Source organism: Nicotiana attenuata, unplaced genomic scaffold (assembly GCF_001879085.1).
Source record: "Nicotiana attenuata strain UT unplaced genomic scaffold, NIATTr2, whole genome shotgun sequence".
NCBI classification, from domain to species: Eukaryota; Viridiplantae; Streptophyta; class Magnoliopsida; order Solanales; family Solanaceae; genus Nicotiana; species Nicotiana attenuata.
Window position 1 is genome coordinate 107161 of NW_017670991.1, and position 13768 is coordinate 120928.

At 34.9% G+C, this 13768-nt stretch overlaps 1 protein-coding gene across 1 annotated transcript; it reads left to right on the forward strand.

The window, feature by feature from the left end:
* The first annotated feature begins 5959 nt into the window (after positions 1-5959).
* LOC109245048 (F-box only protein 13) lies at positions 5960-7560 on the forward strand. The gene has a single exon (XM_019412233.1). It carries the CDS (start codon positions 6075-6077, stop codon positions 7329-7331), a length of 1257 nt encoding a protein of 418 aa, XP_019267778.1. The 5' UTR covers positions 5960-6074; the 3' UTR covers positions 7332-7560.
* Positions 7561-13768: the final 6208 nt, after the last annotated feature.

Here is a 13768-nt window from a genome sequence, read left to right on the forward strand (position 1 = left end):
CTGGTACCATCTATAGTGTACAATAAAATAAAAAAAAACTCATGCTAGTTAATAGTAATGGGAGGAAAAATAAGAGTTTGTGAGAAAGTTTAATACAAAAGGAAAGAAGAAAGTGAAATTTGACATCTAGAGATCCATTCACCAATATTTTATAAATTTATTAATGAATGTGCGACAGCTTTTAATTTTTCAAAATTATTCACTCACTTGTATTCGCGTTGTTTCAAATTGCTGTAACCTTTTAAAAAACTACGATCAATGGGTTTTCAATGGTTAGTGATATATCTCAAATTCTTCTGAAATTTGGAATCTTAAATATGGAAAAGAAACTGTCAAAGGAATATGATATACCTGATCAAATAGCTAAATTGAAATAAAAAGAAAAGAAGCATAGAAATAAAAAAGAATTGGAGAATAAAGAAAAAATTTCCCACAAAAACTATTATGAGTAGGAAATGTAATTAGTTTATGGGTAGAAAAATAAATGGGTAGACATGGGTAAATAGTTTCGTTTTTGTGGATAACTGTGTCAAAACCCCAAAACCTTTGAATTAAGATTACTACTAACTTTAAGAGCAAACCAAATATCCAAGAACAAATAAAATAATAGACTGATAAAACTCATACTACATTAATAAAACCATTACTATTAAAAATATGAATAAAGCACATACTGAATTTAATAGTACATACATACTACTAATATCTTGTACTTGTACACACACATACTATGTTGAATTAAATAATATTTATATGTAGTTGTATATTAAAAACACTGGTACCATCTATAGTGTACATAAAATAAAAAAAAACTCATGCTAGTTAATAGTAATGGGAGGAAAAATAAGAGTTTGTGAGAAAGTTTAATACAAAAGGAAAGAAGAAAGTGAAATTTGACATCTAGAGATCCATTCACCAATATTTTATAAATTTATTAATGAATGTGCGACAGCTTTTAATTTTTCAAAATTATTCACTCACTTGTATTCGCGTTGTTTCAAATTGCTGTAACCTTTTAAAAAACTACGATCAATGGGTTTTCAATGGTTAGTGATATATCTCAAATTCTTCTGAAATTTGGAATCTTAAATATGGAAAAGAAACTGTCAAAGGAATATGATATACCTGATCAAATAGCTAAATTGAAATAATTAGGCACTAGGTTCATCAAGCCAACTATTAAAAAATTTCTTAATTTAAACTCGCCCAAAATGGCCCCAAGCTAAAGCAAAACAGTATATAACACATTAGAAAAATAGTCTTTTTAGAGTAAAAAGAAAAAAGATATCGTAATTGACGGCTTTATTCATATTCAATTAGTAATATTATTGTTTATCTTAAGCATCGAGCATCCAAAGTCAATTATAACCAACAAAAGCAAATAAATAAATTGATCCATATAAAAAGAGAAATTGAAAAGAAATTCTAGGTTGGCTTTGGATTCCATCGTCTAAGTATTTGACTTTAAAGCAGAATGGACAAAACCAAAAGACAACTACCAAAGTACACATTAAAAAGAACTTGAACACGAGGCATAGATTCCTCCTCAACTGCAGGCAAGGAGTTGCTTTCCTTGGAATTGAGAAATGTTAGGTTTGGCTTTAGTTCTTTTCTTCTTATTTTATTTTTTCCATAATATTTTCCTCTTTTTTTCTTTAGTCAAAGCCAATAAAATTAACTGAAAAGGGCCTAAACCACCCCCATCGCTTGCTAAATGATTTATAAATACCCTCCGTCCATCTATCCGTCCAAAAAAACACACGACGTTAATTCTATTAACAAAAATACCTCCGCGACTAACGGCAAAATTGGTGGGTCTTTCATTTAATGACGTGGCAATTTTTAATTGGGCCACGTGGCATGATTGACCAAGAATCAAATATGGGTCTTATTTTTACTCATTTACCTGGTCCGACCCATTTACCCATTTTTCCGTGCTTTGCAGTATTGACAAAAATGGCTTCTACAAAACAAAAAGGGCTTAACAAAACTGCTGGGCGGGTTACTAAAACCGGTTGATTCTGCCTCTTCTAGCTACATTTATGTACTTCAAGCAAAATGTATTTGTGTTTCATGGCTTCCATAAAACACTCGTCGGTGCTTCGAGATCAGGAAAGTAAAATTATGTTTCACGATGTGTGCTTGAAAACCTTTTTTATTCTTATAATTTTTAGCTATTAAGTCAACTTTTTTATGGATTGTTTTTACACCGTGAATATCAGAAGTTAAAATCTTCGTAGGATGGTGGCTCTCAATGAAAGCTACAAGAATTACATAGCAAAAAATTTGAGATAATACATCATGGTTTTATACCGGTAATAGAAATTTTTTCCACAAATTACATCATGGTTAAACTTGGGCTTTCGCACGAGCAGTCGCCGGCAGATTCCCCATCGAAGGATCGTCTCCATTTTTTCTTACCCATCTGATTCCCAACCAGCCAAAACTTCTCTTTTCTAACCCATCAGAGGAAGAAGGAAGAAAGAGAAAGGGAAAAGATTAAGAAAAAAAGAAAATAATGGGTCAGGCAATTAATTGGGCGGGGTTTGGTTAAAGGGGCAAGTATTTGGATTCTGAACGAGAGCCACGTGGCGCAATAAAAAAATGACAACACATTAGACGTGGAGCCCACGTGCTGCACCTTTAAAAAGAGGAGTACTTTTAGATATAAAAATAACGTCGTGTGTTTTTTGGACGGATAGATGGACGGAGGGTATTTATAAACTATTTAGCAAACGATAGAGGTACTTTTGACCCTTTTCGGTAAAATTAAAGACTTTGCCTGTGAACAAACGACATAATTTAGCATTTCTTCCCTAATATTAGACCAAAACCCTTGAGGTTGCAATAATCTTTTCTGTACTCACTCTGCCACTACATCTAGTATACAAATATCTTTTTTCTTTGGTCAAAAAGGAGGAGCAGATAATACATTAAAAGTTTAATAGATTTGGCTTAATTTGCAACTTTTACGCCTAATAACTTATGTTGTGCGTGTATTACTTGAAGTTTTCTTTACAATGTCTATTACGCCTAAACTATCTTTCTTTCACTATAATTTTATGATACATCTTCTAAATATTACTCCTATTTTTTTCAGCTTTAATTTACGTGACATGGTTATTAGTATAGATATTAAGAAAAAGATAAAAAAAAAAATTGTAACTTGCGCTTTAAAATATGTCATAATATTTATGTGACTATAAAAGAATATACTATATGTATAAACTAGAACGGGGAGTAGTTTTAATTCTAAAACTTGTGATTGGTAGAACCAAATGTAATTTTATATATATATATATATATATATATGTGTGTGTATGCGCGCGCGCGCAATTGGTTTCATATAAAAAAGTTTTTAAATAATTATTTTTATTATTGTACTATTAATGAAAATGCTTTTGATCATGATTTAGGTAAAAAAATTATTTAATAAACTCGTAGGAATTCTAGGGAGAGAAATAGAAGAACAATGGTATTAAAAAAAGGAGTAATACAAAATTCAAATGCAAAATGATCTATAGGACATAGGTAGTGTTCGATATATACTTTGATTTACACAGTGGAAATTATTTTTTGAAAATAAAAGAGAAGATGAAAAAAGAAAGCATAGGTACCCCCTCCCCCCTCCACCCAAAACCCAATTCCCAACCACCGCCAAGCCCAAGTCAGCGCTTCATTTTTAGCGGTGTTGTTTTTCCATGGAAAGTCAGAAAGGCAGCGGCGCCTTGTTAACGGTGATTCCCACGAGATAATAGTAAAATCGGACTTATCTTTTTCCTTGTTTGGTTTGGGTTCTCTTCAATGGTGGGGCCTATTACCATTAGCTACCACTCTTTGCTTTTCTGCTTTTTTCTTCTTTAGCCCACTCGTGACATATTATTAAACAATTTCACTCTTCCTTTTTTCTCCCTCTTTTGCTCTGTGTCCATGTGCTTTTCTTTTTCTTTAATTTTTTTTTTATGTTAATTGTCTCTTGTAAAACCTACTTTCTCAACTACATTGGACTCTTGATGTTGCAATAAAGGTCAAATTTCTCTATTCCATTATAAAGAGAACAGACAAAAGCTGCACAGTTCTACGCTGGTCTTAATCGTAGTAGGACAAATATAAGTACTATACACAATTTTTTCATAGATTTCATTTTTATTTTTTATCATGAAATGTAAGTCTAATTAAACTTAACATATATAAATGGTTCAGAACTTCAAATGGATCGAGATTAGAGGGTGCTTATCGGTTGTATCGGACGGATAATTATGCTTAACGGTTCGGCTTATCGGTTATCGGATTATAAATGTAGTAATCCGCAAGCCATCCAATAAGACAACAAGCATATTGGTATCGGATTGACAATTATGGGCGGTTTATTGGCTAAACCAAATAATTTTTTTTTTTGAACAATTAGTACCACACGGCCAAATGCATAGTTCTAACTGTCTCTGTTAGTTGTAGTAGCTTTTCCTGATTAGAAGCCAAAGACGACTACCAATGCCATTAGCTAAAAACGGACGACAGTTCTATTGAGAATTAGAAATTAGAGATTTAGCCATTTAGGTTTTAATAGTACTTTATATACATAGGGGTAAAAGTATAAATATAAAAATTCTTAACGGGTTAACAATTTACCCGATAAGAAAATTGAGTAATCCACCCCCAAAACGTTAAGCTGTTAATTATAAAATCTCAATCAGTTCACCATCCATTACTCCGATTATTCGATACCAATAAATCAATAAGCCTTCGATTCGGTTCGGTTAACGATTTCGATTCGATTTTGAACGGCCCTAATCAAGATATTGTTTGTTGAAGAGGAGTTTTATAGAAACAACAGACCGAAATCCTTATCTTTAAACAATATTTATGACGGAAGAAATACACTTAAAGCTAGTTTTATTCAAGACAAAATCAGAAATTAGTCGTTATGAGATTCTTGATCATCAAGACTATCTCACTTCTCAAATTTGTTTTGTCTACAAAATATTCCCAAAAAGAAAATTCAAATATTTACCTTATCATTAAATACTTATTCTACTTGTCAGGAATAGATATCTCGGGTCGAATTCTATAAATAGATAAACGTGTTAGGATCTGGCGCTTATCATTATACCAAAAGTTACAATTGATAGCAAGGGTGTAGCTAGGGGTGGCAAAATGGTTCAAAGAAAACAGTTAACCACCCATATTATCCACTAAAAAATGGGTTGGATAATGAACTTTTTAAAACAAGTCAGATATGGATAAGAACCATATTATCCATTTAGAAAATGGATAACCAATGGATAACCAATGGTCTAACTTTTTCATTTGTAAAGCCTCAAATTGGGGGTTCCTCAAGTTAGGGAGATTAAGAATTCTCCCAAAAGTGACCATATACAAGAAGTCATGGACAATATGGGTAACTCATATTATCCGCCGGTTAACCCGTTTTTTTATCCGTATTAAATATGGGTCGGGTCGGATAATTGATCCGTTTTTTCATTACCCGTTTTCGACCCGAACCATATCCGTCCCGACCCGTCCGTTTGCCACTCCCAGGTGTAACTTTATTTCTTAATCAAGCACACAAATAAGCGTCATGTTCGACTATGATTCCAACTCGAGCCACCTCAGCCCTCTTGTGACCTTGTCATAGACGGAATGTTAGCATTACCCAATAAAACACGTCGCAAATCTAAAATCATAAATGGATAATAGCCACCTAATGTGTAAGAAACAGGGAAACCAACCCTTGGATGGTGATGCTCTTTGTCAATATGCAACACAAACAATTCCCAGGCTGCTCCTTTTGTCAATCTTCAACACTATAAAGTCCCACTCTCTTTTCCTTTACTCAATTGTCAACGCAAATAAAATACAAAAAACAGATCCTTTACGAAGCTTCCCTACACCCCCCTAACCTCCCCTTTTTTTCTCTCTTTTTCTTTTACAACCCTTTATATCTCTTCCCATTCCAAGTCCAACCCCCATGTCAAATGCCCACAATATAAAACAACTACTACTTGAGCTTCTCTCTCTATATACCAACTAAGTTATTCATTCTTCCCAATCCCATTTCTCTTCATTCTTTTCTTATGGCCTCTAGAAGAAATCTGAAGAGGAAATCACCTGAAGAAGATGGAGGAAATTTTGTTTTTCCACTTGATGAGCTTAATCAAGATCTTCTTGAGAAGGTTCTTTCATGGCTACCAACTTCCACTTTTCTCCGCTTAACCTCAGTTAGCAAAAGGTGGAAATCAGCTGCTACTTCCTCTACTTTCCACATAGCTTGCTCTCAAATAACATCCAGAGACCCTTGGTTTTATATGGTTGATTCTTCTTCACTATCATCTTCTTTTGTGTACGATTCTTCTGAAATGAATTGGAAGAAATTACTCACTTACCCATCTAATTTTCTTGAAAAACATCAGCAAAATGATTCAAATTTCCTCCCTGTTGCTGCTTCTGGTGGACTTCTCTGTTTCCACAATAGTGAAAAGCATGAATTCCTCATTTTCAACCCCGTTAATTCCTCTTGTCGCAAGCTCTCTTCAGTGGATTATTGCAATACCCTTTGTGCTATAGGAATGATTTCCACTCAAGAATCATATAAACTTTACTTGGTTTTTGGAGAAAGTCCAAATCTTTCTTTCAGAGTATACAATTCCACGACAAATCTCTGGGAAGAATCTGCAGTTCTGAGTAGAAAATCTTTGAGCTGCCCTGCAGCTGAATCCTACAGTACTGATGAAGAAGAAGACGACGATGGTCGAATGCTGTATTTCTTGGGTAAATGTGGCAATGTAGTAGCAACTGAAATACAAAAAACCCCATGTAAACAGTACTCCTCAATAATCACCAAGAATGGTTGTACTGGCCAAGAAATTCTGTATTTCTTGAACTCCAATGGCAAAGTTGTGGTTTGCAATTTTGCTGGAAAGTACTTTTTTGAGTACCCAAGATTACTCCCTCTTAGTCATGAGTATTCTATTGACTTTGTTGAATGTGGTGGAGAGTTGCTTGTGGTTGTGCTCTCTGAATTCTTGGAAACTGCAAGTCTGAGAGTGTGGAAATTTGATGAGAAGAGTTGGATTTGGAATCAGGTTTTGGCAATGCCGGCTGCAATTTCACATGAATTTTATGGCAAAAAAGTGGATATCAACTGCACTGGAGGAGATAGTGAACAGATATTTGTGTGCATTTCTAATGCTGTTGATGAGAGTTGTAGGTATTACTTGTGCAATTTGGTTGGAAATGAATGGACTGAATTGCCTGCGTGTAGTGTTGATGGCTATAACAGGAAATTCAGTTGTGCTTTCACTTTTCAGCCTAGGATTGAAGCTTCTGTGTGAGAGAATAGAAATGATACGATTGGACAGGGAGGAGGAAAATGTAGTAGAATTGGGATTCTTCATTCTTTTTTTCCCTAGTTTGTTTCACTTTTCACTTTATTCTTTTAGGACATTTTTCTTGTCACTTGGAATAATTTATTACAGTTGCACGGTGATATTTTTCTGCATTTTAAATGAATTGATGTTGTTGCTGAAAATTTCTTATTCGAAACAGATCTTTGTCTTCCAATTATGATATGTATGGCGAGGAGCCTATTCGAATTTACAGTAGTGTGTTCTAAATAACTACTCCCTCCCGTGTCATATTAGATGCACGGAGTTTAAGAAAAAAGAAAAGACTTTTGAAATTTGTGGTCTTAAAAGTTTAAGGGGTAAAAGGTTTGTGGGGCCATGACATTTGTGTGGCTATAAAAACTTCTCATTAAGGGTAAATGGGTAAAATGAAAGAGTTTAAAGTTGAATTATTTCCAAATTTAGAAATGTGTTATTTGTTTTGGAACAGACTGTTGCGACCAAACGCACACGCAAGCATACGCGGTCGTCAAGTAATAAAGTGACTAAAAGTCGGATGTCGATCCCACGAAGACTTGTGATTAACTATTAACTAAATTAGATCATCCTAATTATCTAAACAAGAACTAAACCTAGAAGTATTTGATTCTAAACTAATTAAAATAATAAAAACAAATAATGAAATTTGAATAGAGGAAGAGCAGATTTTTATATTATCAATGTAATGAAAACGATCTAGGGTTATGGGCTATCTAACATTCCTATTGTATTCTTCAATTGAATTGACTAACTAATTTATCTAGTTTATTGGTTGACAGGGTTAATATTGCTCATAAGAATCTGTCGAGTTCTTACTCGCCTATTCAAGCTAACCTAACTCCTATATGTCTATGGAATTAGAATCAACAAGAACGCATTTATAATTCATGTAAATTAACCAAGCAAGGCAATTACGTATATGTCTATCCTAACCGCGAATCCGTTCCCCGAGGCCCAGGGTCAAGAACTTGCTCTACTCAATCCTATATGCAATCTAGAATTCCCACTTTCGAGTTCAACTCTAGATTCGTAGATAGTATTCAATTGGTGATCAAGCAATCAAATAATTAAGTGCAGGATTGAATAAATAAACCAATATGATAAACTAAGCAATCAAAATCAATATCCGAATAACAATAGTCATGAAAGAACCACAACCCTAGAACGTGAAGTTTAGCTCCACATAGACATGGTAGAAAAACAACAAATCATACAAAGAAACATAAAAAGACTAAGTTGGATGGAAGAAAAGATGAAACCCGGCTTCCACGGCGGCTCTGTGCTCTTCCTTGGTCAAAAATTGCTCTAAAAAACGTTCTCCTATGTATATATACCAAGTAGGGTTAGGCCCAAACAATTATACCTTCTCCAATGTGAAAAAGGACACTTTTCCCCGGCTTAACTAGCGCTGCAACGCATTTGACCGCGCATCTGGGCGCGCTAATTGGCTGACTTTCTGTTTCTGGGCGCGCTAAAACTAGCGCGGCCGCGCATCTGGGCATTTTTCACCCTGTTCCGTTCTGAATTTTGAAAAACGTAAAACATGAAAGTTGTATCCCTTTGAGTTATCTTTCCAACCATATATTGTGGAGCCAAAATAGAGTTCTGAGCGAAAAGTTATGTCTATTTTACTAGATAGTGCGCAATCTGCCTACTGGAGTCTTCGTTCGCTCTAACTATCATCCGTTGACCCCCAAACACGATCCCGGCTTAATTCCTTGAACTTTTACTCAAACTTTAAAGCTCCAAATCACTTGAATTCATTCCATAACATCTATATAGCTCGGAATCACTCCTACAAGGCATAAAACATACAATTAGTGCAAAACACTAGCGATTAAAGCTCAAACTCAATTAAAGTGTAGTAAATTAGAGTGTAATAATCGACTAAAATACGTAATTATAGCATATCATCAACACCCCATACTTAAACGTTGCTCCTCCTCGAGTCAACCAAAAATTTACTCTATCTATGAGCACTTAACATATTTGAAGCACACTACACCAATGATTATGGTTGATAGCAACAATTAAACTCTAGCATATGCAATCATCATACACTTCCCTTTACTTATGTCATTCTTCAAAAATATTGAAACAAAGACAATATGCTCACAACTATCCTAGCCTCAAAAACCGACTCAATGTCACAATGCACTCATGGCTTGAACACCCAACATCCTAGAGAAGTCTAATAATGTTACCTATCCTTCGTGAAACCATGTGCCCTCACAACCAAGGCAAGAGAGTAAGTTGAATCCATACATTCGAATCTAATGATCAAATATATTTTAAGGACTCATATATATCAAAAGAAAATATCGCTCACCCTCACAAAAGTCACCCCACACTTAGTTCCTTCTTACTTCTTTTAGCGCTCATCTCACAATTAAAGTGCTTTAAGAGGAAAAGGGATCAAAATAATATCAATTAAGAATAAAAAGGGTATAGGCTTGTAATGTGGGTGCCAAATAAAAGTCTATAGGCTCAAAAGGGCTAACTAGGGATAGATTTTATTTGTGATAAGCAATAAAGCTCAAAAAAAATCAAAGAAAGCCTAAAGTCACTTTTCAAACCGAACATCACCTAAAATTTCGCTTCAACTCACATACCGGGCAAGTTCTAGACACAAGTACAATACATAGACTATACAAAAATCTCACCACACATGACACATGACTCACTAAGAACGGTCTCATTCCGACTCTCAAACAAATGCAAGTATTCACGGAGCCACGAGATATTAAGCATGAATCACAAAGTGAACATAAGTCAAGAAAACGAGACATGGGCATCACAAGACATGCTATCCAACTAAGAAAGGCATCATCAATAATTTCAAATCATAGGGAAGATACTACACATGCCAAAGCCTAAATATGCTACTATCAAACAAGTCAAGGGCGTCTAGGTTCATCATTCTTCCTCCATTTATTCCCTAAATTCTAATCTACTCTAAAAATATAAAAAAATACTACTACCCGGTTCAAACTACATCCCATGGAAAAGAACCAAGGCACAAAGAAAAACCACGGGGGATTATTATTACCTAAAGAAAATAAAAGGCATATTTTTGGATTTTTTTTGTTTAGACTTTTATCCCTCAAGAAAACTGTCTAGGAGATCCATCGTCGGGAAAAGTCCAAATCTTTCAAAATTTTTTTTTTTCGTTTTTTAGTTTTTTTTTTAAAAAAAAAAAATTACTACATTAAGAACGAGTACTATAACTAAGCTAACATAGCACAGAAAATCACCCAGACAATCTCCTCACCCCACACCTAAAATTGTGCAATATCCTCAATGCACACTAAAAATAACAAGAGGGTAAAAGAGACTCCCTGGTAGGCCAAAGGCCGAAGAATTAGCAGCTCACGAGATACTCAGACTTCTCCCTTGTATGATCCCTTGTGCGGGTACCTCACACTTAGTTTCAACCACCTGCTCGCTTTTGCCCATGCCTCCTGGCTTTGATTCCATGCTCGTACTCCTACAAAATACAAAAATAATACTACAAAAGAAATAACACAATAAAAAAAATAAACAAAAGAAAAAATAAAAAATAAAATTGGGTTGCCTCCCAACAAGCCCCTAATTTAAAGTCGCGGCACGACTTGAACCAATTTTTGTCTCCACCTTGAACTTATGAATTGTACCCCTAACATGGCATCCAGTCTGTGGCTATTCACCTTTGGTTGGGCTACAAAGATAACCAGGCCAAGTAATAAATTTTTCACTCTGCACCTCTCGGCCTTTAGATGAGGAATGTAATTTTTGCTCTATGGCACAACAAATTCAAGAATATAGGCACTCTCATCCTCACTCTTTGACACCTTCATTGGCTCAGATGGCTCGATTACTATCTTACTATTTTCTATCTAAACACAATGTGGAAAAATGATTGGAATGAGGTCTAATGCGCTCTAACTCATGAATTGTACTATTATTTACATCCCCATATATATACGCACTCAAGTCTCCCAAAGTAATGTTATCTACTCCCTCACATGACTCTAGAGCACTCTTCTCAATATTGGCATCATCAAGAAAAACATGGTTTAGTGATTGGTATTCTCGTTTTAGCTCCTCAATTTGGTATAAAAGATTTTTTTCAGCTTCACACAACTCATTATTAAATTGTTGGGCGTTATACGCATCAACCTTTGTGCTAAAATCTGCATCTAAGTTATGCACAGCCAAGCTAAAATTATCAATTTTATGTGCAAGTTCATCTCTCTCCTTAGACCAATCATTCACCAACGTTGTTAGAAGACAACGTCGTTCCTCATATTCCCTTAATCGTGAATATTCTTCCCAATACCAACCCTTACTCCCATATTCAAATTCAGACCTCCAAGAAGTCAGGCCATGACAAGACAAAAAATACGAGCCATAAAAGTCTTTTGTCAACCAAGAGTCTTCATCAATAGCCTTACCTCCGTATATTTCATCCCCAGATGTCATGCTGAGAGAACTAGGAACACACTAAGAGAAAAATATCAAATATTTGTAAAAATAAAAGTATATACAAAAAAGGATAAAATTTAAAGTCTAATCTAGAAAAATAGTTAATTTCTAAGTCCCCGGCAACGGCGCCAAAAACTTGTTGCGGCCAAACGCACACGCAAGTATACGCGGTCGTCAAGTAATAAAGTGACTAAAAGTCGGATGTCAATCCCACGAGGACTTGTGATTAACTATTAACTAAATTAGATCATCCTAATTATCTAAACAAGAACTAAACCTAGAAGTATTTGATTCTAAACTAATTAAAATAATAAAAACAAATAATGAAATTTGAATAGAGGAAGAGCAGATTTTTATATTATCAATGTAATGAAAACGATCTAGGGTTATGGGCTATCTAACATTCCTATTGTATTCTTCAATTGAATTGACTAACTAATTTATCTAGTTTATTGGTTGACAGGGTTAATATTGCTCATAAGAATCTGTCGAGTTCTTACTCGCCTATTCAAGCTAACCTAACTCCTATATGCCTATGGAATTAGAATCAACAAGAACGCATTTATAATTCCTGTAAATTAACCAAGCAAGGCAATTACGTATATGTCTATCCTAACCGCGAATCCGTTCCCCGAGGCCCAGGTTCAAGAACTTGCTCTACTCAATCCTATATGCAATCTAGAATTCCCACTTTCGAGTTCAACTCTAGATTCGTAGATAGTATTCAATTGGTGATCAAGCAATCAAATAATTAAGTGCAGGATTGAATAAATAAACCAATATGATAAACTAAGCAATCAAAATCAATATCCGAATAACAATAGTCATGAAAGAACCACAACCCTAGAACGTGAAGTTTAGCTCCACATAGACATGGTAGAAAAATAACAAATCATACAAAGAAACATAAAAAGACTAAGTTGGATGGAAGAAAAGATGAAACCCGACCTCCACGGCGGCTCTGTGCTCTTCCTTGGTCAAAAATTGCTCTAAAAAACGTTCTCCTATGTATATATACCAAGTAGGGTTAGGCCCAAACAATTATACCTTCTCCAATGTGAAAAAGGACACTTTTCCCCGGCTTAACTAGCGCTGCAGCGCATTTGACCGCGCATCTGGGCGCGCTAATTGGCTGACTTTCTGTTTCTGGGCGCGCTAAAACTAGCGCGGCCGCGCATCTGGGCATTTTTCACCCTGTTCCGTTCCGAATTTGGAAAAATGTAAAACATGAAAGTTGTAGCCCTTTGAGTTAGCTTTCCAACCATATATTGTGTAGCCAAAATGGATTCTGAGCGAAAAGTTATGTCTATTTTACTAGACAGTGCGCAATCTGCCTACTGGAGTCTTCGTTCGCTCTAACTATCATCCGTTGACCCCCAAACACGATCCCGGCTTAATTCCTTGAACTTTTACTCAAACTTTAAAGCTCCAAATCACTTGAATTCATTCCATAACATCTATATAGCTCGGAATCACTCCTACAAGGCATAGAACATACAATTAGTGCAAAACACTAGCGATTAAAGCTCAAACTCAATTAAAGTGCAGTAAATTAGAGTGTAATAATCGACTAAAATACGTAATTATAGCCTATCATCACAGACTAAAAAGGAAAGTATCTTATCTAATATGAAACAGAGGAAGTAATTTTAAAGTACTGCCTTGCAGGTGTGTCGTGTCAATTTAAAAAACTTTATTTAAAAAAAATAAACTATGTAAAATAGTATCAGGCTTTAAAATCGATCACCATTCTTTTAAATGACAAAAAGAATGTTATACTACATTAACACTGTTTGAATTCAAAATAATTGGAGCATTCAACCTGCTTCTAACTTTTTAAAGTAATAACAAAAGTTCTTGATGTAACATTTATGGTGCTTCTGAAAAACGTAAACAAAAATACAAAACGGGAGAGTTACAAA